General features: G+C 50.8%; 3 protein-coding genes across 10 annotated transcripts; 2 read left to right on the top strand and 1 right to left on the bottom strand.

Moving 5' to 3' along the window:
- Nucleotides 1-92: 92 nt before the first annotated feature.
- Nucleotides 93-18906, top strand: LOXL3 (lysyl oxidase like 3). Of its 5 annotated transcripts, XM_067007365.1 has the most exons (15): nucleotides 141-221; nucleotides 1619-1943; nucleotides 3667-3830; nucleotides 4493-4707; nucleotides 14484-14528; nucleotides 14717-14933; nucleotides 15153-15333; nucleotides 15467-15621; nucleotides 15866-16033; nucleotides 16168-16330; nucleotides 16571-16814; nucleotides 16907-17022; nucleotides 17102-17238; nucleotides 17347-17458; nucleotides 17642-18203. In XM_067007365.1, exons 2-15 carry the CDS (start codon nucleotides 1631-1633, stop codon nucleotides 17713-17715), a joined length of 2304 nt encoding a protein of 767 aa, XP_066863466.1. In that variant the 5' UTR covers nucleotides 141-221; nucleotides 1619-1630; the 3' UTR covers nucleotides 17716-18203. The 5 variants fall into 5 exon arrangements, with proteins under 5 accessions (XP_058934987.1, XP_066863468.1, XP_066863469.1 ...); XM_059079004.2 differs by lacking the exon at nucleotides 14484-14528 and having other exon boundaries at nucleotides 93-221; XM_067007367.1 differs by lacking the exons at nucleotides 14484-14528; nucleotides 14717-14933 and having other exon boundaries at nucleotides 96-221; nucleotides 17642-18906.
- Nucleotides 18153-21928, bottom strand: HTRA2 (HtrA serine peptidase 2). The gene is made up of 8 exons (XM_059079000.2): nucleotides 20809-21928; nucleotides 20491-20695; nucleotides 20207-20401; nucleotides 19933-19965; nucleotides 19599-19704; nucleotides 19386-19455; nucleotides 18616-18711; nucleotides 18153-18508 (listed from the first exon to the last, which is right to left on the bottom strand). The coding sequence occupies exons 1-8, from the start codon at nucleotides 21312-21314 to the stop codon at nucleotides 18343-18345; spliced, it is 1377 nt and encodes a 458-aa protein (XP_058934983.1). The 5' UTR covers nucleotides 21315-21928; the 3' UTR covers nucleotides 18153-18342.
- Nucleotides 21344-24622, top strand: AUP1 (AUP1 lipid droplet regulating VLDL assembly factor). 4 transcript variants are annotated; one of them, XM_059079002.2, is made up of 12 exons: nucleotides 21344-21739; nucleotides 21821-21958; nucleotides 22037-22187; nucleotides 22388-22572; nucleotides 22832-22904; nucleotides 22996-23069; nucleotides 23298-23364; nucleotides 23460-23562; nucleotides 23702-23821; nucleotides 23938-24053; nucleotides 24241-24359; nucleotides 24445-24622. In XM_059079002.2, the coding sequence occupies exons 1-12, from the start codon at nucleotides 21690-21692 to the stop codon at nucleotides 24479-24481; spliced, it is 1233 nt and encodes a 410-aa protein (XP_058934985.1). In that variant the 5' UTR covers nucleotides 21344-21689; the 3' UTR covers nucleotides 24482-24622. The 4 variants fall into 4 exon arrangements, 2 of the variants coding, with proteins under 2 accessions (XP_058934985.1, XP_058934984.1); XR_010835413.1 differs by having other exon boundaries at nucleotides 21371-21739; nucleotides 24179-24359; XR_010835414.1 differs by having other exon boundaries at nucleotides 21371-21739; nucleotides 23702-23843.
- Nucleotides 24623-24800: the final 178 nt, after the last annotated feature.

Genomic DNA, 24800 nt, shown 5'->3' with positions numbered 1-24800 from the left:
TGCTCCAAAGAGATGGGGAGAAGAGGAGGGAACTGACCTGGGAGGGATCGTGGGAGAAGGCGGAATGTGGGAGGGCTCAAGAGGACGTGGGAGGAAAGAAAGGGGTGGGGGAGAAAGGGGGGGCAGTCTCCCCTGGACAAGCACTTTTTTTGTAAGTCCTAGGAGTGAACTCCAGGACCAGGACTCTTCTCCCAGCCGCTACAGCCCCCGCTCAGCCACAGGTAGGGGGAGTCACGCTGCCCGTGGGAGGAAAGAGAGTTGTGGATGGAGGATGGTGGAGGGACCTGGGAAAAGGGGTGATGTGGGATAAAGTCAAAGGGAAGTCAAGCTACTGAGCGTTTTATTATTGTCAAAGAAGAGTGAGACACAAGAAGAGTGGAGAAATGAAGCAGATATTGGGGGGGTGGGGGCTGCAGGGTGTTCCAAATAGGGCAGCCGGGAGGGCCCTAAGGCTGGGGGCTCCTCTGTGAGGCCCTCTCCCTGGGTCCCCAAGCCAAAATGTCCCCAAACAAAGCTGCCCTGTTGGGTTGTTTGAGTTGGGGGAAGCATGTAGAGGGGGTGAGGGGGGGAGCTCGCTGTAGAGGGGCTGTTCTCCGCCCCAGACAGAGGGAAGGCCTTGGCGGAGAAGCCGATTGGTGCTCCCGCCTCCGCTTGCCCGTGACAGAGATGGCGGTGTTGGCAGGAGGCTTGGAAAACCCCACCCCATCTGCCCTCACCTTGAGGCCTGGCCCTCCTGGGCCCCTTGACCCTGCAGGGCCTATAGGATGCACAGAGTTCTCCAGTGCATTCGGGTTCTCTGCCTTCTCTGCCTGGAATCTGCCCAGAGAGGACTCTCGGCTTGGCTCCCATTCAGGGGACATGAGATCCAGGGTCTCCTAAGCCCCTCCTTGCCTGCCTCTCTCCACAATCAGTAGCTATCTGTCCTCTGTCTGACCGGCTGAATAGGATCATCTGGGTCCCTCCTGCCTCTGCTCCTTGGCTCTTGTCAGTTCCCCTCCTCCTCACCTATTGCCTGCCTTTCTCAGTTGCCCCCCAATTCTGTATGCCAGGCTCTCTCCTGATCCCTCTCTATCCATCTTCAACATTGTCTCTCTCTCTGCTGTCTCTGTTTGGTCCCCTTTCATTCCCACAGTTTCCCTTCTTCTCATATTCTGTCTGTCTGGGTCTCCCTCTCCGTGTCTCTTGCTCAGTCTCATCCTCTTTATCTGGACCATTCTCTGATCTTGGTCTCTAATCTCTGTCTTTTGATCACTGGGTCTCCTTGACCCGCTAGTCGGGGTATGGAGGTGATGATAGCAGAACTAGGGAAAGGACATTGTGAGACATAACAACTAATAGTGAGAGTTTTATTCTTCACAAAAGGGAGAGAGAGCCTCTCTCTCTCTCCCTCCCCCGCCCCCCAATCTGGGTCTCTCAGTCTGTGCCTCTTTGACTCTGTGTTTCTGCTCCTATTTAGTATGTGTTTCTTTCTCACTGTCTCTCTTAGTCTCTTTCTCTCGCACTGTCTCTCTGTCTCTGGTCTTAACCACTGTCTCTTTTCCTCTCATGACCTCTCTCTCAGACCTGGGCCTGGCTCAATTTCAGCTTCTCTCACATACTCTCTCTCTGGGGCACCCAGGCCTTCCTTGCCATGCGACCTGTCAGTGTCTGGCAGTGGAGCCTGTGGGGGCTGCTGCTGTGCCTGCTGTGCAGCTCATGCCTGGGATCTCCATCCCCATCCACGGCCCCTGAGAAGAGGGCTGGGAGCCAGGGGCTACGGTTCCGGCTGGCCGGCTTCCCCAGGAAGCCCTTCGAGGGCCGCGTGGAGATCCAGTGGGCTGGCGAATGGGGCACCATCTGCGATGACGACTTCACACTGCAGGCTGCCCATGTCCTATGCCGGGAGCTGGGCTTCACAGAAGCCACAGGCTGGACCCACAGTGCCAAATACGGCCCTGGAACAGGTGAGCAATGCTCCAGGCACAGCCTAGGTATTGCCAAAGTGCAACCTAAATGTAGGGAGAGGGAACACCAGGATGGCACAGCCATAGCGACACAGAACACCAAGAAAAGCCAGTATCAAGTACACTCATGGCGGACAAACCAACCAGCAGTCACTTCTCAAAGCTGTGTGAACTTAGGCTGCTCAGTGCCTTCTCTGAGCCTCAGATGCCCCATGTGCAAAATGACTAGGTGAACTCTAAGTTCCTTTCTGCTGCAAAAGTATGATTCTACAAAGCCACATGCAAAGACAGCCCTGACACAGGTGAGCCCTGTATGATTAAAGTACAACTGGTTTCATGGGAGGCTGAAAGCAGGTAAATGATGTCTGGATGTCCCAAAGCCAGAAGGAATCACAGATACTGCAGCCAACAAAATCAGATTATAGACCAGAGCTGAAACCAACAAGCTGGAACTTATCAAAGACAAGTATAAACTCTAGGACAAGGGTAGGAGGGGATTAGGAACAATTCTGAGATCTGGGGGCACTTACACTGTATGAGCTCACAGTGAGATTGATAGACAGAAACTGGTGCAGTCTGCAGCTAATCCCCCAGTTTCCACTGGCTAGATCACTTCTGGAATGAAGTGTCACTTTAGATGCCACATTTCCAGAGAGACAGTAGAAAATGGAAGTACTGGGAATTCCCTGGTGGTCCAGGATTAGGACTCCACGCTTTCACTGCCAAGGGTGCAGGTTCAATCCCTGGTCAGGGAACTAAGATCCTAAAAATGGAAGTACGTTCAGAGGAGAGCTGGCCAGATGTGAAAGACTGGAAGCCAAGTTTCAAGGAATAGATGAAGAAACCAGGGATATTTGGTATGAAAGGAAAAAGCTTTGGATAACAATTACATGATGGTTGTCTTCAAATGTGAGGACAGTCATTTGGCTGAGGGATTTTTCTGGATGGCATCAAAGGACTGAATCAGACCTAGAGGGGGGGAAGTCATAAAAGAGTCTCAAGGACTTTGTGATGGTTCCAACAGCCTGCTGGGGCAGGAGGTAGGTATCCCAGCAGAAGCTGGGTAAGTCCTGTCAGGATATGCATGAGGGGTCCCTGCACATTAACTGGGACCAACCTTTGAGGGGCCACCCAATTCTGAGAGAAAGTCGGTGATATTTATTTCAATTTGGTCCAGGCAGAGAGAAGAATGCAGGGCAACGTGGCAACGCAGATGGGAGGGCACATGGGAAAATGTAAGGCTGAGATGCAAGGATTTTACATTTCCAAATCTCACAAATGGCTCAAATCCCTAAGCCCCCAAGTACTGGCTGTGGTCTTAGTCAAGTTACTTAACTTCTCTGAACTCCAATTTCTTTATACAAAATGGTGATAATACCTTCTGGCAGCTCTGTTCTAAGGATGCTCACATATGTACATACCTTGGCAGATTGCCTCACATACAATAGGTACTTGATTAATTGTAGCTATCATTGAATGGGTAAGGACTGATCAGAACTTCAGTGTTGACTCTTGGTTTTTTTAATTCACCCTACCAAATTCTTGGGTATCCCCAGATCACTATCAACCCTCCATTAATCCTATGCTCCCTTTCCTATGCCTTTCCCTGTCCCTTCCCCACTCATTACCTTACCAGGTATGAGGCTTCCATGCTCAGTCTCACCAACATCCCCATACTACCTCTCCAAGCCCCTCTGTCCCCTTATTTCCCGCTCCTCCACAGGCCGCATCTGGCTGGACAACCTGAGCTGCAGTGGGACTGAGCGGAGTGTGACTGAATGTGCCTCCCGGGGCTGGGGGAACAGTGACTGTACCCACGATGAGGATGCCGGGGTCATCTGCAAGGACGAGCGCCTTCCCGGCTTCTCGGATTCCAATGTCATTGAGGTCTGCATTTCATAAACACACACACACACACACACACACACACACACACACACACACACACACCCCACCCAGGGTGGCGAGACACAGAGGGCTGTGGGGTGGTTATATGCGGAGATACTAGAAGGTAGAGGACCCCATATGCCCAAGGGGGTTGGTGGGGGACTTCGGGGGGCACAAAATGATAGGGCTCCGAGACACTGTATAGTCCGGGTTTGTTTTAGCATTAGCACTCAAGTTACTAAGCCTGGCATGAGCCTCTCCAACTTCATCCCTTGTTCTCAGGGCACTGTGCTTTCCCTCACCTCAGATGTTCCTCCTCTCCTGGGACATCTCCCTTCTTACTTTCTCCTCCTCCTTCAATGCCACTTCCTCTGTGAAGTGCTCCCTCAGGCTCCAGGCAGAGTTAGATGCTCTTTCCCCAGCTTCTTCTGGACCCTGAGTCATTTCTCAGAGCATAGCATGCCCTTGCACTCTCATGGCTTCAGGAGAGTCAACACACCCACACACCCCAGTCAATACCTCGCGGAGAGCAGGCCTGCCTCTCAGCCCCGTCTCGCCATTGGGTTTACAGCAAGCACACTCAGTCAGGGCTCCTTGAGGGTGGCCGGACATATTAAAGGTGTCACTGGGATTCCTTCCTCTACTTGTGGTCCCATCCCCAGGTAGAGCATCACCTGCAAGTGGAGGAGGTACGACTTCGACCAGCTGTTGGGCGGGGCAGGCGGCCCCTGCCTGTGACTGAGGGACTGGTCGAAGTCAGGCTTCCGGACGGCTGGTCGCAAGTGTGTGACAAAGGATGGAGCGCCCACAACAGCCACGTGGTCTGCGGGATGCTGGGCTTCCCTAGCGAAAAGAGGGTCAACGTGGCCTTCTACAGGTGAAGGGACGAGGGCGCTGGTGCAGCGGACTGGAGTTGAGGAGTGCTTGTTAAGGAATGGTGTTGAGAGACCTCCGAGGGGGCTGGGGCACTGGGGGAACCTGGGCTCCGGAAGAGTGGGGAAATGTGGAGGCCTCTGCTAAACTGGAGAGTTGAGAAATCTTGCGGGACCATGAAGCGGTCCCCGAGGCGAGTCTGTCACGGGACCGGCGAGGCTCGAGCTCTCTAGCGGCCCGAGCCGGCGCGGGGTGAGCGGCGGCTGTGGCGCCCGTGCCCGCGACGCCGTCGGTCGGCAGGAGGCGTCTCCGCGACCCGGGGCGAGCGCCGGGTCTCGCGAGGCCATGCCCAGCGGCCCTCAGGCCCGCGGGCGGTTGCGCTTACGGTGCCGGCGGGGTCCGAGTTGGGGGGGGTGGGGCACGGCCATGCCCTGCAGAGGCGGAACCGGGGCGGGGCTGGCCGCCGGGAGTCTGAAGGTGACAGGCCCGGAGCATCCCCAGGGCGGCGGGTCCCCGCCAGAGCGCCAATCCCTGAAGGCCGGAGGGCGCCGGGAGAGGCTGGGCCCCTCCCTGGGTCCAGGCGGCCCACGAGGCGTCTGTGAGCGCGCGTAGCCCTCAGGACTCCTAGGCAAGTTTTCCAGAATATGCTTCGGCCCAGAAGCCCGTCCCTCTTCACCTGCCCTGGAGCCCTGGTGTACGCGCCGGCCTCTGGGAAACGGATCACACTGGTGACCGGCTCTGTGCTTAACAGCGTCTCGCTTCCCTGGAGCATCTAATTTGGCATTTTGAGAAATTTAGAAATCTCTCTGTAATTTAAATGATTGTTTTCTTCATCTCTTCCTTAGATCAGTTTTGCAGGAAGACCTCTTAACATCTGGGCACACTACTTCAGATGTGTTCTGATCAGGACAGGGTACAGCAGAAATGCTCACTTTTAATTAAAGCATGTCTGGATTTTGCATTGCCTTTCTGTTGAGGCAGCATATCCCACTGCTCATATTGACCCTGTAATCACCTAAATTGGGTCTTCCCTCATCCTTGATACTGATAGAGCAGCCTAAATCTGTTGAGTTTACCCTATTAGTTTATACATCATTTAAAAACCATTAAAAAGCCATGATGATCCCATGAGATTATCTTGAATCTTGACATTATTTTCCACTTGTCATCCCTCCCTGCCTCCTCTGTTCAATAGATATGATAGCTATGCTTCCTGACTTCATCAAAGTGACTGTTAAAATTGTTGAAATCTTTAAAACCAAAGTCTAACTCTTCTTATGAATCCTCCAGATTTACATCAAACCTTTAATCATTAGTTGTAAAATGTTTTTTCAGCCAGTTGGGAACAAACTGAACACTACAATGATGTAGCCAACATTACACCATCTTATCTATAATGAAATCATGGGAGATTTTATTAGTCTTTGCTAAAATCCAGCTATACTATGTTCACAGCCATTCTGCAGCCTTCCAATTTAGTAATCTTACCAAGAAAGGAAATCATAGTGGTTTGACTGAGCTAATTTTTACTGAAATCCTTTTAGATTTCTAAGGATCACCATATTTTTTCCTCAATGCTCACAAACTTTCTATTTAATAACTTATTCTAGAATATTAATTATCTGTAGATTGAGGAATCCTCTTCCTTCTTCTCAAAAATCAGTACATTATCCAACCTCCAGTCTTTTCCATACTTACTCAAATTTTCTTTGCCTTGGCTCTGAGACACATCTTTCAGCCCCAAGGAATATACTTTATCTGGCATACAGACTCATATGGTTTAAAACATCTATGTGCTGTGCTCCTTTGTTATTATCTACCTCGGGGCTGTATTTCTTTCCCTGTGCTTGTTCTTTACCTTTCCTAATCCAAACATCAGGTTCTGAAAGATTAGTATGATTTAAATAGCAGGCATTTCAGGTGAAGAGGGTAGCATGAACAAAATTGTAGAGAGTCATTCATTCAACATTTATTGAGTGCCTACTGTGTGCCAGGGACTGTTGTAGATACTAGGGATTCAATAATGAACAAAACAGACAAAAATTCCTGATCTCATGGACTAGGGAAGAACCAGAAAATAAGTAAAATTACAAAATGTAAGGATGGCAAAGGGCATAATAGATAAAAATAAAGCAGGGAAAGGGTTAGGAGACTGGGATTGCAGTTTTAAATAGGTCCGAGGAGGCATCATTTGAGAAGATATTTAAAGGAGGCGAAGGCACAAGCTATGCAAAAATCTAGATGAGCATCTTCAGGAAGAGGCATCATAAATGAGAAGATCCTGGGGAGTGTGGTGGTGTGTATCACAATGTGGGGGATGGGGGATTCTTGTCATGCTCCAGGAGACCACTGGGGCTGGAGCTGAGTGAACAAGGGGGAAAATAATAGGACATGTGATGCAGGAGGAGATAGGGATAGAATGGGGAGCCAGATCAGGTAGGGCCATTTGAGAGTCTTTGGTTTTTTTTACTCTGTGTGAGACAAGGTTTGGGGCAGAGGTGTGACATCTGACTTCCACTTTTTATGTATTATTTGGGCTGCTTTGTTAAGAATAGACTGTAAGGGATGTGGCAGAACCAAGTCAGAAAGATAAGGCAAAGTGCAAAGAGGGGACTACCCTGGCAGTCCAGTGGTTAAAACTCCATGCTCCCAATGCAGGGGGTACGGGTTCAATCCCTGGTCAGGAAACTAAGATTCCATGTGCTGCATGGAGTGGCGCAGCGTGGCCAAAAAACAACAACAACAACAAGAAACGCAAACAGCGAGGTGAGGTAGAAAGAAAAGCAGGTGAGTGTGGAGGCCTAGAAGCCAAGTAAAGTGCTTCAAGGAAGAGTGATCAAGTGTGTCAGTGCTGCTGATGGGTCTAAAAACATGAGGACTGAGAAATGAATACTGGATTTAGCAACGTGGAAGTTATTGCTGACTCTGACAAAGATGACAATGAATAGGATATTTTGAAAGACAGTTGACAAGAGTAGAAGATTTATACTGAGAAATAGTGGAAGAAAGATCCGAATGGATAGAGTAAGGCTAGAAAATGGAACACTTTTAATGCCAGATTGGAGAGTTTTACCTTTATCTTATGGAAAATTAAAAAATAAAAGTACTTGTATGGGACAGTGATAAAATAAGGCCAATGTTTTTAAAAGTTTGATAGTAGTGAATTGGAAGAGGAAGTTCTAGATGCAGTAAGATTAGTCAGGAGGTATAAAAATGAAGCTGATTAGGAGGGTGACAACGAGGAGAGAGGGGAATGAATAGATGTAGGATGACTGATAGAATATAGAAAATAAGGAAGAAATAACTAAAATGATACTGAAGCTGCTCAAGAGAAGGATGGTATCCATCAGGCATCTCTGGGCTTCAAGTTAATATGAACTAACTTTAGATGTGGGCCATCCCGGGGAATTTTGAGGCCCAGGAATTGTCCCCACGTATATACAGCCTTAAGTAAGTTTCAGAAATCAGGAATATTTGTGTACATATTGGGATCTCTTACTGAGTCTGGGATATGAAGGCTGGAGAAAGAAATATACTTAGTACAGTGTTCATTCTTAGTGGGGAAAGAGATTACAGGGGTCCTGGGAGATTCTGTGATGAGGATATGGTATAGATACTCCTTCACAGGTCAAGTCAGACAGAGGGAGAATCCTCATAGGTAATACAATTATAAAGGCTAGACAAGATAGTTATAAACAACTCTACCTTCCTTAGAGAAAGAAGATGCCATCTGCTAGCTTTTAGAGGAAGTCAATAAGATTTAGAGAATAAGAAAATCAGAATGTGATATATTTATCATTTTTAAACTTGGTTTGGTAGTTCTACCCTAGAACATGTGAAAGTTGTAGAATTTTAGAAGAGGAAAACAATGTACAGATAATTGAACCATTTACTGCCCTTTTTCAGGCAAAGAAGTTGAGGTTCTAAGCGCTTAAGTGCTGTTTAAGAAGTCACTCTTCTAGTTCATTTCAGTTTGATAGATATTTATTGAACTCCTACTATTTGCCAAGAACTGTGCAAGGTGCTCAGAATACAGAGGTGATGAGAGAGTTAGTTAGGCACCAAATCATAGAGGACCTTATAGGCTATGTTAAGGATTTGGATCTTTATGATAAAAGTAATGGGAAATCATTGAAGTTTTTTAATGAGGAGGGCTATGAGAGGACATGATCAGGTTTATGGCTCCGAGAGTACTTTGACTGCATTTCTGAGAATGGTTTAGAGAAGAGCAAGAGCAAATGGATTAGAGAGTTATTTAGGACAGAACATTGACAGGACTTGCATACAGATTGACTTTGGGAGCCAAAGAAGAGAGAATAGTCAAGGTTGACTCCTAGGTTTCCAGCGTAGATTTGCTGGAAGAATTATGGTTTTGTTTGTTTGTTTGTTTTGTTTGTTTTGGGTTTTTTTGCGGTACGCGGGCCTCTCACTGTTGTGGCCTCTCCCGTTGCGGAGCACAGCCTCCAGACGCACAGGCTCAGCGGCCATGGCTCACGGGCCCAGCCGCTACGTGGCATGTGGGATCTTCCCGGACCGGGGCACAAACCCGTGTCTCCTGCATCGGCAGGTGGACTCTCAACCGCTGCGCCACCAGGGAAGCCCTATGTTTATCTTTTAGACCTACATTAAATTTTAGATAACTTTGAGATATCTGAGTAGGAACATCAAGAAGGCAATGGAATATACAAGGTTAGGTGTGAACGAGAACATATAAAGAGAGGATGTGGAGTGAGAAGAATGCCTTAGAGCTCTAAAAATTTAAATGACTATATAGAGGAGGAGCCTGCGAAGAAGACCAAGAGAGAACAACCAGAATTAGGACTCAAACAAGGCCAGCAGTGTTGTGACAGCCAAGGAGGGAAAGAGAGAACAGCAGTGTCAGATGCTACCAAGAGTCAATGGGATGAAGACTAAAAAAGAAGAAAAAAAACCTTCTGGATTTATTATCGCAGTGATGGGTGGGGAAAACCAGAAAGGGGTGGGTTAAGGAGTGAGTGGGAGGAAAGATGATGAGTGTTGACAACCACTGAAAAGTTTTTCTATGAAGGAGGAGAAAGATGTGGGGTGGAGGGTGTGTGTGTGTGTGTGTGTGTGTGTGTGTGTGTGTGTATGTGTGAGAGAGAGAGAGAAAGCTGAACATGTTTACAAGGATTCGATTGAGAAGGAGAGGTTATGTGCAACTTCTCAATTGAGAAGGAGAGAAAGGAACATAGGAGAAGGAATTCAGAAACGTTTGGGGGCAGCGGCCTTAGAAAGAGAGAGAGTTGGAATGAGAAAAGGATGTGCAGATGCAGGTAGCTTTTTATGTTTGATGGATGAAGGAACAAATGATAGGGAAAACAAGCACATTTGTGAATGAAGAAATATCAATCAAGACAAATATCAGTACTGGTCCTAAACAAGTACCAGGTCCTTAATGTAACCTGTATTTGCCTTATAATGTATATTATTATATATACCATATAATATATATATTATATATATATAGTCCTTAAATAACTTAGAGAAGAAGTACTTCTAAATTTCTAGGTAATACTACATTTTTCTGAATACAACGCTGGAGATCAGAATGATCTCTCCGGGTTACTGGTGAAAGAAAGTGCCAAGTATATTTCATTTCAGACATGTTTGAGAAAAACACATCTGTAGAAAAAGTTTCACACTATACATATATGATGAAAGATTCTAAACTCTTAGTAGCGTCTCAGGAAAGGGACCCGAGAGTTACTGTAGACTCTTTGCTAGGAATGTTGGACATATTGAACGTTTTGGCAAAAAGACCAACTAAGTACATCCTCAGTAAGAAGCCAGGGCAGGAGGTACCAAGCATATTCAGCCCTGTTAAAATCTATTTATTAAAATCCTAGCACATCTGCACATAGTATACCACATCCAAAGATGACTCTTCAAGAGAAACAGCAGAGCAGGAACATGTTCAAAGAGATGATAACTAAGAATTCAGGGAATTCCGTAAATTTTGTAAGGACAGACAAGACCTGCATTCATTATACATAGTTGGACAGGACAAAGGAGGCAAAGTGAAAGTCTTTGAAATCAAAGGGAGAATGAATGGAGAAACAGACCTAGTTTCCATGCGTTAGACTTAAGGCATCTTCTGGAAGAACAAAATTGGTCAAATATTTAGGCCAATTAAGAAGAAATAAGGTTTTAGAACTTAATCCCTGGAAGTAAGTTTGGGAAATGAGCTCAGTTTGTGAATGACTAAAGCATATGGGATTTAACTAAAGCAGGAAGGGTTCTGTCATCCTAAGCAGCCTGGCCTCATGCTCCCCAGTCAGACCAAGTTAATGTTCCTTACTATCCAGCCTTGGTCCTTGGTCCTGGTTCACTGGCCTCAGGCCTGGACATGCCAGAAGTCAGAGAGCATCCAAGAAAATAATACATAGTCAGCCTATCTAGGTGTGACCAGGCCAGTTCTCTCTCCTTGCCTAGTCAGTCTGGCAATCCTAACAATCCTAACACCCTTCTACTTACAGCCGTTCCCCTAGTCCTTCCCCCAGGTTTAGATCAGCCCTAATATCAACCTAAGAGTTCCCTATCTGCCTTAACCTAATTTCTGTGGGTCCTGGTATAGGGTCTTTATCAGCCCCGAGTCCATGTCCTTCACTGCTGCTCACCTGTCTGGTTATGTGCTTATGAGGCCAAACAGCTGTGAAGGGTTGAACTTTGGAGGTATCTGATGTTATAAGATCCTGCCACCAGGAACCCTCTAACTGTTGGAAAAGAAATCTTGCCCCTGGTCCCAGTTGCACTAGCTTTTCCCACTTCGTTCTAGAGTGATCCTGACTCTGCTGTTGTCTTATCCTCACAGAAAGTTGAGGAAGCGAGCAGCCAAAGCCTTGGCCCGACGCTCCAAGCCCCTTGGAAGGTAATGGGGCAAGAGCCCCGGGACCTCCTGCTCATCCCTGTGACCCCAGGAGGTGGATGGATGGAAGGCAGCCTATCCATGTCCATCCCAGAACCCAAGCTGATGAATCAGGGATATGACTGGAAAATGGCCATTCCAGTGGGGAGGGGAGGGGAGGCAGGCATGGGGATGGGTAAGCTCTGATCTTAGGAAGCACAAGGAGGAAATAATGCAGGAATGGCTGAGGAAAAGCCTCTGCATATTTATACTTCCCCCAAATAGCTTGGACTCCAGCCTCAGCCACCTGCATGCTTCCTCCCCTGCCCCAGCTCCTAACCTCCCTTAATTCATCGGCATTCCCATTCTCTCTTCTCCCTTTAACATTCCTCTTATCTCCTGTCCCCTCACCACCTGGATTGACATAACTAGATTTCTCATAACTGTTGCTGAATCCAGAGAGCAGTAATGTATTCCAAAAATAGTTAAGTGGTATGCAGCAGTATACGTGGAAAATCTGACTGCCTTTGCTTTGCCCCTCCCCATGCTCTGCATGAAGGGTCCTTCCTAGAAACAGAAAATAATAATAATAATAATCCTTTACTTTTCCCTGGCAACGTACCTGACCACTACCTCCACTAACTTCTTTCTCCTTTTTTCAGACCAATCACCAAGCTTAAAGCCAAACCCAAACCCCGAGTGGGTAGGGGGCCAGTCAAGAGGTAAATAAAGTTCAGGCTAAGTGGAGAGGAGAGGGAGTGCCGAGTGACGAGTCAGGGGCGTTGGGCTGTGGTCAGGAAGGGGTCCAAGAGAAGCCTCCATCAAGAGGTGGAAGAGCAGCAGCAACTGTTACAAACCACCTTCCAGATGAGTCACCGAAATGTAAAGTAAGACTGGCCCTTATATGGTTCTCTGAGGAATTATGCTTGTCACAGGATTTTTGAAAATCTCAGTAGAAGTTCATCCACTGACTACCCTTGTTCCACATGCTTATTTATCTTCCCCCAGCAGATTTTTTTTTCTTGGCATGCGGGCCTCTCACTGTTGTGGCCTCTCCTGTTGCTGAGCACAGGCTCCAGACGCACAGGCTCAGTGGCCATGGCTCACGGGCCCAACCGCTCCGCGGCATGTGGGATCTTCCCGGACCGGGGCACGAACCCGTGTCCCCTGCATCGGCAGGCGGACTCGCAACCACTGCGCCACCAGGGAAGCGCCCCCCAGCAGATTTTAGTAGATACTCTGGCGCTCTTGTCCTTCAGATGCCATGCTTGCCTCTCCCCCAAGAAGTTAAGTTTGCCTAAGGGATCAGTGTTCCCATCTTACCTTTATTTAACTGTTAAAAATAAGTGCTACCAGCTTGGAAGTGAGACTGAGGATCCCCTCTGGAAATTTTATCAGGGATGGAGTCACATGAAAGTCCTGATCTCTGGCCCAGTTTAAACAATTAGGCTCCCCGTTCCATCCTTTTCCTCCTGGGTTCCTTCAGAACCCCAGGGAATGGAAAGCTTCCAATGCCAATGATTGTGTCTCACTTGGTTTCTAAAGGCAGTTTGTGCATGAAAAGTCTCTCTGATAGCTTCTTCAGCAGTAGTTGAGGTATAGAGAATTCATCCTTTCTATTGTCTCCTCTCTTCACAGCATTCCGAGATCACCCAGTGGCCCATGGTACCCCTCATTCCCCAACTCCTCCCTCTGGTGCCTTCAAACGGGGTTGGAATTTGGAGGTGTTCTCGTAGCGCCCTTCCAGCTTAGGGTCATCTTGCCCAACATGGCCATACTCTGGCCTTCCCTGACCCCCACATTAAAATGCACACTGGTGTTTTTATTTTGTTAGTTATGGGGGAAAAAGGAGGAGAGAGTTTAGAAGAGAGATGTCTTTTTCCTCTGATGGCCTCTTTGACTTTTATTTTCAGCCAGACAGGACTTTGGGAGAATACCTGGTCTCTTTGAATCCACTTATCTTGAGCTCGCAAAGGTATTCTGTAAAGTCTCCAGGCTTCCTTTGTCTGATTCGTTTATAACTTGTCCATCTCTCTGTGTCTTCCCAGCCAATGGCTTCAAATCGTCATATTCCTTCCTTCCTCTGACATCAAGTTAATGGAGCACATTACTGCAATAATTCACTGCCAAACCAGCCTCACAGGCCCACTCCACCAACACCAGGCCTCATCTGGTTCCTTTCCTCTCTGGTTTCAAACCAGCTGTTCTGGGAAGAAAGTACTTCTCTCATCACATGGCTCACTGCAGTATCTCATTCTGTTGGTGTCAATAAGCAAGCCTCCTCATTCTCTCTAGCATCTCTCTGCTCTGTTTCCAAGTTTTAACATCTCTAATTTAGTCCCATTTTCCCACTTGAGTGGCTATGGAACATTCTTTCTGTTACATTTAAACTGCAGAAGCATGGACTACCTCATTAAAGACTCATACAGTTCAGCTCAGGTCTGGGGATATCTTCACCCTTCTGTTGTTCATATTCACTCTCCTTCTCTGGTCACGTGGCCCCTCTTTGTCTGTCTTGCATTTGTACATCTTCGTTCCTGTATATACCAGCTCCAGTCTTTCCTGTGTTCACCATCTGGTCTGTTCTTCCATAACTGCCCATCATCCTCTGGCCTGGAAACCCCTCTGGCCTCTAAGAAGCCATGGAGACCCAAGACTTACTCACTCCTTTGCATCCTGACTCATTTAGTTATTTCAGTCACAACGTAATAGAAGGATCTTTTCACTCTGGCTATTCAGGCTTCCTGTTTGTGTCAGCTACTCCCTCCTGCCCATCTCTTCCAACTGGGCAGTCCTGGCTTCCTATTGTCTTTGCACAGTAGCGTCAGCCTCAGCCTCCATTAGGGCCAGCACCCTGAAACCGTACAGAACAAGGTTTCTGTCAGGCAAGTCAAGACAAGCCTTCCTTCCCATAGGGTTCTTCTGCTGCAGAAGGTCCCCAAGGACCAGCCCCTGTCCAGGTAATCTAGGCTCTTTCGGCCTAGAAACTTGCCATTACATTTGTCTCTTTGTTTCTGTGTTTTCGCAGAGAAAGGGGAAGAAGAAGGGCTAAAGTGGTCATGGGTGGAGGCATGGCGTGGGTGGAGGGATGCGGGCAAAGAGGCAGGAGCATTGTTTTACCCTACTGCTCCCACTCCTGTCCCCCCAGGCTGCTGGCCCGGCGGCAGCAACACTCCTTTGGTCTGCATGGGGTGGCGTGCGTGGGCACGGAGGCCCACCTCTCTCTCTGCTCCTTGGAGTTCTATCGTGCCAATGACACCACCAGGTGCCCTGGGGGGGCCCCTGCGGTGGTGAGCTGTGTGCCAAGCCCTCTCTACGCAGCGTCCAGTGGCCAGAAGAAGCAACAATCGAAGCCTCAGGGGGAGGTGTGTGAGACAGTGACTATGACCTTCCCCACCCCAGGTGGAGAACCCCCTAGCCTGGCCACCCCCTGATTAAGCACAGCCTTGACCTTTGAGGACAGAGAGGAACCTCCTACCTCCCATGCTCCCTCCCACCAGAATCTTATTCATCTCCCAGGTCTGCTCAGCCCTTTCTGTGCTGATGTTTCCATTCACTGCTGGGCACCTCTCTCTCCTTTACAGGCCCGAGTGCGATTAAAGGGTGGAGCCCACCCAGGAGAGGGCCGGGTAGAAGTCCTGAAGGCTGGCACGTGGGGCACAGTCTGTGACCGCAAGTGGGACCTGCAGGCAGCCAGCGTGGTGTGTCGGGAGCTGGGCTTCGGGAGTGCTCAAGAGGCTCTGAGCGGTGCCCGCATGGGGCAGGGTGAGAGGGGTGCAGGTGGGAAGGAGACGGAAGGAGGAGGTACACACTCCTGGGGGGGGTACATTCCTTAGGAAGGAGACCCCTGGACAGATAATGAAGTTAGAACCTCCTGATCTTTGACCTCTGACCTTAGGCATGGGTGCCATCCATTTGAGTGAAGTTCGATGCTCTGGCCAGGAACCCTCCCTCTGGAAGTGCCCCCACAGGAACATCACAGCTGAGGACTGTTCCCATAGCCAAGATGCTGGAGTCCGATGCAACCTGCCCTACACTGGGGTAGAGACCAAGGTCAGTCATTCTTTCCAAGGTCAGACACCTGATTCAGGTATCTCACATCCTATCCAGTGCTGGTCATGATCTGCAGTCTGATGCCCACTGCCCCATGCCCCTGCCATCCTGCAGCTCCCACCTGATGCCACCACTTGCTAGCCCTTTAAGTGCCTCTGAATCACCATTCAGCCATAGGCCTGCTACAGACTCCCACTACTCCACCCCCCAAAGCTTCCCCAGTACTTCCATTGTGTCACTACAGATCCGACTCAGCGGGGGCCGCAGCCGACATGAAGGGCGAGTCGAGGTGCAAACAGGAGGACCTGGGTCCCTTCGCTGGGGCCTCATCTGTGGGGATGACTGGGGGACACTGGAGGCCATGGTTGCCTGCAGGCAACTCGGACTGGGCTATGCCAACCATGGCCTGCAGGTGAGTGGGAAGGAGGGGGGAACCAAGGCTATTGCCTCCAAAGGCTGTGTTTGGGGCAGAGGACTGTCAAAATGAGTCCCTTGGCCTGGGAGGCTGGATGGTGGCCTCACAAAAACACCTCTGTATGTCCCCAGGAGACCTGGTACTGGGACTCAGGGAATATAACAGAGGTGGTGATGAGTGGAGTGCACTGCACAGGGACTGAGCTGTCCCTGGACCAATGTGCTCATCATGGCACCCATGTCGCCTGCAAGAGGACAGGAAGCCATTTCACTGCTGGAGTCATTTGTTCTGAGAGTGAGTGAAGGGTTGGGTGACTCAAGCCTGGGAAGGGAGGCTCTGGGCCACCCCTTTGCAGGGAGAGAGACAGCTGCAATCTGGAGGGGTCCACTTTCCCTGTGGAAAACCAGTCTCACCCAACTTTCTGGTGGGGGTAGGGGATGCAAGGCGGGGGATGGGGGTGAGAATGGATGCATTTCCATCTGTCCCTGCCCCTCAGCAGTGAGTTCTAATCCTCTCCTTCCTTCCTTGGTGCAGCTGCGTCAGATCTGCTGCTGCATTCAGCACTGGTGCAGGAGACCGCGTACATTGAGGACAGGCCCCTGCACATGTTGTACTGTGCTGCTGAAGAGAACTGCCTGGCTAGCTCGGCCCGCTCAGCCAACTGGCCTTACGGCCACCGGCGTCTGCTCCGATTCTCCTCCCAGATCCACAACCTGGGACGCGCTGACTTCAGGCCCAAGGCTGGGCGCCACTCCTGGGTGTGGCATGAGTGTCATGGGTGAGAGGGTCAAGTAGAAGGGCAAGGCCACTGGGGATGCGGCAAGCCTGCTGTGGGCAGGGAAGGAAACAGGGGTTCCCTTGTCCCCACAGGCATTATCACAGTATGGACATCTTCACTCACTATGATATCCTGACCCCCAACGGCACCAAGGTGGCTGAGGGCCACAAAGCTAGTTTCTGTCTAGAAGACACCGAGTGTCAGGAGGGTGAGTTGGGGCCTAGAGTAGACTACAGTTCCTCATCCCCACAGCCTTGCCTCACACTGACATATGCTTATCTCTTCAGATGTCTCCAAGAGGTATGAGTGTGCCAACTTTGGAGAGCAGGGCATTACTGTGGGTTGCTGGGATCTCTACCGGCATGACATCGACTGTCAATGGATTGACATCACAGATGTGAAGCCAGGAAACTACATTCTGCAGGTGCCTGGGATCTCAGATTTCCAGTTACTGAGTGGGAGGAGTGTTTATTAAAGACACATTTGGATTTGAGGACTGTAGCTGGTTAAGATGGCATTTTCCCACTCACAGGTGGTCATCAACCCCAATTTTGAAGTAGCAGAAAGTGACTTCACCAACAATGCAATGAAATGTAACTGCAAATACGATGGACATCGCATTTGGGTGCACAACTGCCACATTGGTATTTGGTGGGAGGAGAAACCAGAAAGACTGGGGGATGGGAGGGAAAGGCCTTCATTCTCTTCTCCCTAGGTTGTTTCTATGTCTTCCCACCCACTTCCATATTTTCCAGTCTCTCCACTTTTACCCACCCTTCCCCACAATGGGTCTATCTTCCTGCCCAAACCACCTGTTCACCTTGCAGGTGATGCCTTCAGTGAAGAGGCCAACAGGAAGTTCGAACGCTACCCTGGCCAGACCAGCAACCAGATCATCTAAGGTGCCACCACCCTCCTCTGCAGACCACAACTGGCCCCTAATGGCAGGGGTCCGAGGCTGCCATTACCTCAGGAGCTTACCAAGGAATCCTTGACGTCAGCAGGCCCACAGCACTCATCCATTGTGCACTGTGGGTGTAGAACTGTCAAGCAGAAGTTACTGCCCTCCTTCTTACACCAGCTGTCTGGATCTGTGGCCAGGCATGGGGAATTTTGCTCCCAGGCCCAGCACCAAACCAAGCACGCCACAAAGAGGCGCACCTGATTGACTGCCCAGAAAAACAGACATCAGCAGCTCGTTTTCTTGAATAGGGAGGTCAGAATGGTCAATTCCAGTATCTCCTCTCAGTTCAGGGAGATATGGCTTTACCTCTAGCCTTTTTCTGGGGGGGGGAAGGTCAGTGCGCCACCCTTCCCCTCATTTTTGAGTATAACATGTTGCTAGGTATAATTTTATTTTATATAAAAAGTGTTTTGTGATTCCTCAGGGCCCAGGGATTGGTGCTGGTAGTTGGAGGGACCTGCCCCCATCTGGTTCATTTAATCCTCCATCCAGGTGCCATGAGAACCCAAGCCAGGAAAGCAAGGTAGAAATCAGAGCAGGAGCCTCCTACTCTTGCTGATCCATTCATTCTGTGACTTCCGGGGTCACATATAAGGTCAATGTTTCCGGTCCCCGCCGGATCCGCACTGCCAGCTGGGATTGGGTTCGAACAGCTTCATAAATATCTTCAGCATTTTGTACCAGCCGCTCCCCAATGGCCAAGATCACATCACCAGGCCGTAGACCAGCCCTATGGCAAAAAGTGGATAGAGAGATAAAGGAGGGAATAGATGGCCCAGTTCAAGGGCACATAAACACCTCACCCGTCTCCACCTCCCAGTGCAGTCTCTCCCTCACCGGTGTGCAGGGGAGTCCAGGATGACTTTATGGATGAGCACACCATGCTGAACATCAGGAAAGCTTGGTTCTCGAAGCTGTAGTTCAGCAAGGATGCTGAAAGGACACAGATCACTTTGTTAACCACACCACGGCACACCCCCATTTTGGGTTCGCCTCAAGTCTCTCATCAACACACTGATAAGTGTATGGATACAGCATGCACTAGATCCTCTTGAGACAAAAACAATTCGCTTTCTGCCTTCTTGCAGTTAGGAAGTGGGACATGTATATCAAAGGTAACTAATTCCAAATGACACACAGTATTAAATCAATAGCACTAATGTCATTCTAAAATCCTAAGAAAAGCTATGAGGAGGTGGTATAACTTTAGCTGAACCTAGAAGGATCGGTCTGATATTTTTATAAAATGAGAACAACATAAACAAAAACGGGATTAGGAAATCAGGTTGGACAGAACAGAATATACTCATAAGGAAGCCATGTCTGGAAGGTTGAGTTTAAGACAAATGGAAAATGGCCCCTAAACACCAGGCTAATGGATTGGAGGTTGTAAATCAAAGCAATAACAGGATGCAATCAATCAGGTGGGAGGTATGCAAAATGGAGTGGGGTGAGAAAATCAAGATAATGAGAGAGGACAGCTCTTCTGATAGTTCCAAGTATGAGGCAACTCATCTTAGATAAAGACAGAATTGAGAATGAAGCTCAACAGAAGTGCCAGGTGCCCAACCCGGTTACACTGATGGCCCTACCCCTAAAGCTCATACCTGGGAGTCAGGGTTAGCATCATCACTCCAATGTAGCGGCGCTGGGACCCACTGATTCCAAACCAGGAATCTGTGATAGAGGGACAAATGAGCCCCACCCAGCTACATCCTTCCTTCCCCCTCCTGCTCCTCCCAACAGACCACTCTCCAACAAGCCCCCACCTCCACCTCTCACTACTTAAAAGAAACCCTTTACCCCCAAACCAGGCTTACTCTTCTTTTCTCCACGATGCAGAAACTCTCGAAGGCGATCAGCAGGGATGGCAAAGGAGATTCCAGCTGTGACCTTCATGGTATTCACCCCAATCACCTCCCCATCCTGTTAGGACAGAGCCCACTATTCTCTAGCTCAAACAAATAGGAGATGGGGGTACCTGAGCAAGAGTAGCAGGGTGTGTTGGGGAGTCGGAGAGATCTGGTTGGATTCCAGGAGACAGCCAACAAGAAACTGCTCAGAAACTTGACCAAACATCATTGAATTAGGGAAAACCCACCCCTTCCCACACTGACCTGGGGCAGGGATTCTTGGAAAGGATGTCCCACTCACCAGGTTAACCAGGGGACCGCCAGAGTTTCCAAACTGCAGGACAAGGAGAAAATATGGAAGAGATCCAGGGACTCTACGCCTGGGGGCAAAACCAGGATGCAGGCACTTTCTCCAAATTCTCTCCTTTACCAGCCCATGAAGGAGTTGGCGCGGTTTTTGCCACCCAACCTCTGTATACAGACTAATCCACCATCTATCACAGTTGATTCTTGCACCACACACCTCTACCCCCTCCCCCAACCTAGTCTGTCATTTCTCTCATATCAGAACGCACATCAATTGCTGCATCAGTCTGGATGTATTCCACATTGGTTTGGGGAAGGCCCAGGTCTCTGGCTGGACGCTGAGCAGAGCTGACAATGCCGGATGTGATCGTGTTCTGCAGTGCAAAGGGACTTCCCATGGCAACAACAAACTCCCCTTGCCGGACATCGGCTGAACGTCCCAGGGGCAGCGTGGGGAGAGGCTCCTAAGGGAGAATGGGTACAAGAGACCTGTCATCTGGAGATGTGAGCAAATTTAGATCCCCAACCAGACATGGCCTGCCCAGACCCCCACCTTGGTCTGAATCCTCAGCGTGGCGATATCTGCCACGGGATCCACAGCTGTGACCACGGCCTCATACGTATCGCCGCTAGGCAGCCTGACACGGACTCGGCGCCGATCAGCCACCACATGAGCGTTGGTAACGATGAGCCCGTCGGCAGCCACCACGAATCCTGAGCCATTCGAGATAGGGACTTCGCGGCCCGAAAAAGGGTGCCTGGGATGGGGGCGGGGGGGTGGGAAAGCACGGATGTGAGGAGGCTCGGACCCCTCCTTCTCGCCCGCCCTCTACCCAAGGCTTCGGTTCCTCCGGGTCTACCCCACCGTTACCGGCCCAAGATCTCGATATAAACCACGGCAGGGGCCGTCTTCTCCACCACGTCCGCGATGAAGTTGTACTGGCTCCGGGGAGAGGGAGGCGGCGAGCCAAGGACCGAGGCGAGGACGGCCGGGGGACCCCGACCCCCGCCCCACAACAACAAGAGCACTGCCCCCCCAGCGCCCAGCGCCACCGCCAGCCACACGCGCGGACGGGTTCCAGGGGTCCCTGAGTCTTCCCGGATCCGGGGATCTGGGGTCCCCTCGATCAGCCGTGCTCGGGGATCCGAAGTCCCCGACGCCAGACATGTTCGTGGTTCAGGGACTCCCACAGACAACCGGGACCCGAAACTGGGGGTCCCATAAGTCACTCGGGCCCGAGGGTCAGGAGTTCCTGACGTCAGCAAGGCCCGGAGGTCAGGGGTCAACAAGGGTCCCTTTCCCCAGCGACCCCCCCCCAAAGCCCGCCATCCCCGGAGGCTCCAGACTGCACCCCGCCCCGCCCTCAGTGCAGCCATCAGCTCCGCCTCGGAAGCCTCGTCGCCCGCCCTGCACAGAGGAGGTGCCCTGGACGCAAGCGGGCGGACAGCGGGACGCGGAGCACGCCGGTACCTGAAGTCTCCAGAAGCGCACGCCGGAACCAAGGATTCCGGGAGGCCGACTCCGCCCCCGCCCAGCGAATGCCGGGAATTGTGGTCCCAGTGGGACGCGAGTTATGAGGTGGCCCAAGGGCCCGCGAGGCATGCTGGGACCGCTAGCCCTTCCGGGGCGCCTCAGGATTTCGGGTCCCTGCACCCTGGGCGGATGCCCGAAGACTCCGCCTTCCCAAGAGCCCCTGCGGCGGGGTGCGAAGATGGCGGCGGCGGTGGCCCGGCACCCCTAAAGCGGCGGCAATGGAGCCTCCCCCGTCGCCGGGGCCGGAGCGGCTCTTTGATTCGCACCGGTAAGAGCCCTGGAGGGAAGAGACCGGCTCCCGCGTCCACTTGGCCTTCGGCACCCGATCACCCCGCCTCTCGCCCTCCAGGCTCCCGGGTGACGGCTTCCTGCTTCTCGCGCTGCTGCTCTACGCTCCAGTCGGGTTCTGCCTCCTCGTTCTGCGCGTCTTTCTTGGGATCCACGTCTTCCTGGTCAGCTGCGCGCTACCAGACAGCGTCCTTCGCAGGTTCCGATCCGGGCGCTCGGGGAGGGTCGGGCTGGGCCTGGCCGGAGGGCGCGCAGTCACCACTGCCGGCGTTCCCAGGTTCGTGGTACGGACCATGTGTGCAGTGCTGGGGCTCGTGGCCCGGCAGGAGGACTCCGGACTCCGAGATCACCGCGTCAGGGTCCTCATTTCTAACCACGTGACACCTTTCGACCACAACATAGTCAACCTGCTCACCAGCTGTAGCACCGTGAGTTAGGGACGAAGCCGAGAGTGCCACGGGGCGGTTCCCTGGGGCCCAGCTCAAGGCTCCCCTCTCCGTGTTTGGGTTTACTTTGGGGACCACAAGATACTGACCCTTACCTCTGACCCCGCTTTTCTACCCATTTGTCAGTTTTTCTCATTTCCCAACATTCTTTTCTTCTTGCTTTCTCTCCTTCCCGTTCCCAGCCTCTACTCAATAGTCCCCCCAGCTTTGTGTGCTGGTCTCGGGGCTTCATGGAGATGGATGGGCGGGGGGAGTTGGTGGAGTCACTCAAGAGATTCTGTGCTTCAACGAGGCTTCCCCCCACCCCTCTGCTGCTATTCCCCGAGGAAGAGGCCACCAATGGCCGGGAGGGGCTCCTGCGCTTCAGGTGGGTGAGCACAGGTATCTGTCTCCAACTGTGTAGGTGGTCAGGCCTGGGAGCCCTTGGGTTTTCACAGCCTTTTTCAGCCCTACCCCCTCCCTTCCGAGTTCATTTACTTTCTGTCCACTTTTAGTTCTTTCCCCTGAATCCCTTTATTCCCTATATTTCTACTTGTACAGTTTGACAGTTACCCATTTTTAAGTGGGGTATGAGCTGCTGACTGGGTTGGCTGGAATCCCATCCTACTATCTCTTCGCTCTTCTAGTTCCTGGCCATTTTCTATCCAGGATGTGGTACAGCCTCTTACCCTGCGAGTCCAGAGACCCCTAGTTTCTGTGGTGAGTGTGTTCAACAGGAAAGCTCTGGGTTTGGAGGGGAAGTTTCCCATTCCTGGCCCTGGCTTAGACCTCACTCATACCCTCCCCTCAGACGGTGTCAGATGCCTCCTGGGTCTCAGAACTGCTGTGGTCACTTTTCGTCCCTTTCACGGTGTATCAAGTAAGGTATTAACTGTCCTCATTTTTTGGTGGCTGGGAGAAACTCGTCTCAAGGTCAAGGAAGTAGCTGCCTCTGCTCTGTCCATTTGCAGATCTTTTAATATCAAGGTCCTACCACAGAGGCAATATAAAGTATTTACTATCTCTCCTATCCTCACCACCACTCTTCCAAGAAAAGAGGTATCAGAGTGGAGAGTGGGTGCCCCCAACATGGTCCTGGGTTGTTTTTTGCAGGTGGCTTCGTCCTGTTCATCGACAGCTGGGGGAGGGGAGTGAGGAGTTCTCCCTCCGTGTACAACAGGTGGTAGGGGACACAGGCAGGGTGGAGGTGGGTTCTTTTCTTATGAGGAAGGAGAGGAAGTCTTAAGAAACTTCCAATCTTCCAATTCTCCCTAGCTGGTGGCCAAAGAGTTGGGCCAGAGAGGGACACAACTCACTCCAGCAGACAAAGCAGAGCACATGAAGCGACAGAGACACCCCAGATTGCGCCCCCAGTCAGGTGTGTGGTCTCTGGACACAAAGCTTTTTAGCTTTTTTTCAGCCTGTTGTGATTTCTTTTTCTTCCTTATGCCTGTACTAGTCAGCCTCTCCCTCCTCCTAGGTCTCCACTCACCTTATTTCGGATTTCTTTTTTGCAGCCCAGTCTTCTTTCCCTCCCTCCCCTGGCCCTTCTCCTGATGTGCAGTTGGCAACTCTGGCTCAGAGAGTGAAGGAGGTTTTACCCCATGTGCCACTGGGTGTCATCCAGAGAGACCTGGGTATGAGAAAGGGTAGACTCACGTAAGGAGACAGGCATAGAGAGGGAAAGTGGGTGGTGAAGGGAGAAGGTGAACAGGGAAACAGACTCTCCTGTCCTCTCTTCCCTTCTGCCCAGCCAGGACTGGCTGTGTAGACTTGACTATCACTAATCTGCTTGAGGGAGCTGTAACTTTCATGCCTGAAGACATCACTGAGAGAACCCAGGCCCTTCCCACAGCCTCCACGCCCAAGGTGAGACCCAGAAAATGGGCAGGTCCAAGACTTGGGGTGGAATGGGACAGTCTGCATATCCCCTGTCCTTGATGTCTGTTTTTTTGATCCTGAGACCCTAGCACAGTGCCTCTCTTGCAAAGTAGGCATTCGATGCGTGTTTAATGATGATGACTTCGCAAGCCCTCTGACATTGTGATCACCTCAGTTCCCCAGCTCTGGCCCGGCGACCCCTCAGCCCACAGCCCTAACATTTGCCAAGTCCTCCTGGGCCCGGCAGGAGAGTCTACAGGAGCGCAAGCAGGCGCTGTATGAATACGCAAGAAGGTGAGGGGCTTAGAGAACAGCGGGTAGGAAGGGGCAGATTGTATACGGCAAAACCCATACAATGTCTTCTCCTTATGTCCCACAGGAGATTCACAGAGAGGCAGGCCCAGGAGGCTGACTGAGTACAGGATGGCACCCAGAGCCGCAGGACGGAGACTGGGGGCAGCCCTCACCCAACTCACAACAGGCCGGATGGGTGGGTGGTAAAAAGGGAGGGATGGGGCTCCCCCCAATATCACATTAAATTCAGGGTTTTCACTCAAGGTCTCTGTTGCCTCTCTGGGTCTCAAAAGCCCCATAGCAAGTTCATTTTCCCTTGGTTGTAGGGATCAGGGATGAGGGCTTCCTTGTGGGTTTGTGGGGGTGGTCAGAATGGAACTGTCTACAATCACCTCCTCGTGTCAAGAGATGCGTGATATTAAGGAAATGTAACTGAGCTGA

The sequence above is a fragment of the Kogia breviceps genome, chromosome 11 (genome assembly GCF_026419965.1).
Source record: "Kogia breviceps isolate mKogBre1 chromosome 11, mKogBre1 haplotype 1, whole genome shotgun sequence".
Lineage (NCBI taxonomy): Eukaryota > Metazoa > Chordata > Mammalia > Artiodactyla > Physeteridae > Kogia > Kogia breviceps.
This window is presented reverse-complemented; position numbering and strand designations above follow the sequence as displayed.

Bases quoted from the DNA above. Each gene is read 5' to 3' on its own strand.
- HTRA2 (XM_059079000.2), bottom strand. From the start codon at position 21,314: ATGGCTGCACTGAGGGCGGGGCGGGGTGCAGTCTGGAGCCTCCGGGGA. The intron at 19,966-20,206 runs GTGCGTTCTGAT...CTTGTCCTGCAG, and splicing joins AGACTGATGCAGCAATTGAT to TTTGGAAACTCTGGCGGTCC. The intron at 18,509-18,615 runs GTGAGGGAGAGA...TTTTTGCCATAG, and splicing joins CTGGACTCCCCTGCACACCG to GGCTGGTCTACGGCCTGGTG.
- AUP1 (XM_059079001.2), top strand. From the start codon at position 21,690: ATGGAGCCTCCCCCGTCGCCGGGGCCGGAGCGGCTCTTTGATTCGCAC. The intron at 21,959-22,036 runs GTTCCGATCCGG...CGGCGTTCCCAG, and splicing joins CCAGACAGCGTCCTTCGCAG to GTTCGTGGTACGGACCATGT. The intron at 23,844-23,941 runs GTAAGGAGACAG...CTGCCCAGCCAG, and splicing joins ATGAGAAAGGGTAGACTCAC to GACTGGCTGTGTAGACTTGA.
- LOXL3 (XM_067007365.1), top strand. From the start codon at position 1,631: ATGCGACCTGTCAGTGTCTGGCAGTGGAGCCTGTGGGGGCTGCTGCTG. The intron at 14,934-15,152 runs GTGTGTGAGACA...TCTCCTTTACAG, and splicing joins AATCGAAGCCTCAGGGGGAG to GCCCGAGTGCGATTAAAGGG. The intron at 16,815-16,906 runs GTGAGAGGGTCA...TTGTCCCCACAG, and splicing joins GTGTGGCATGAGTGTCATGG to GCATTATCACAGTATGGACA.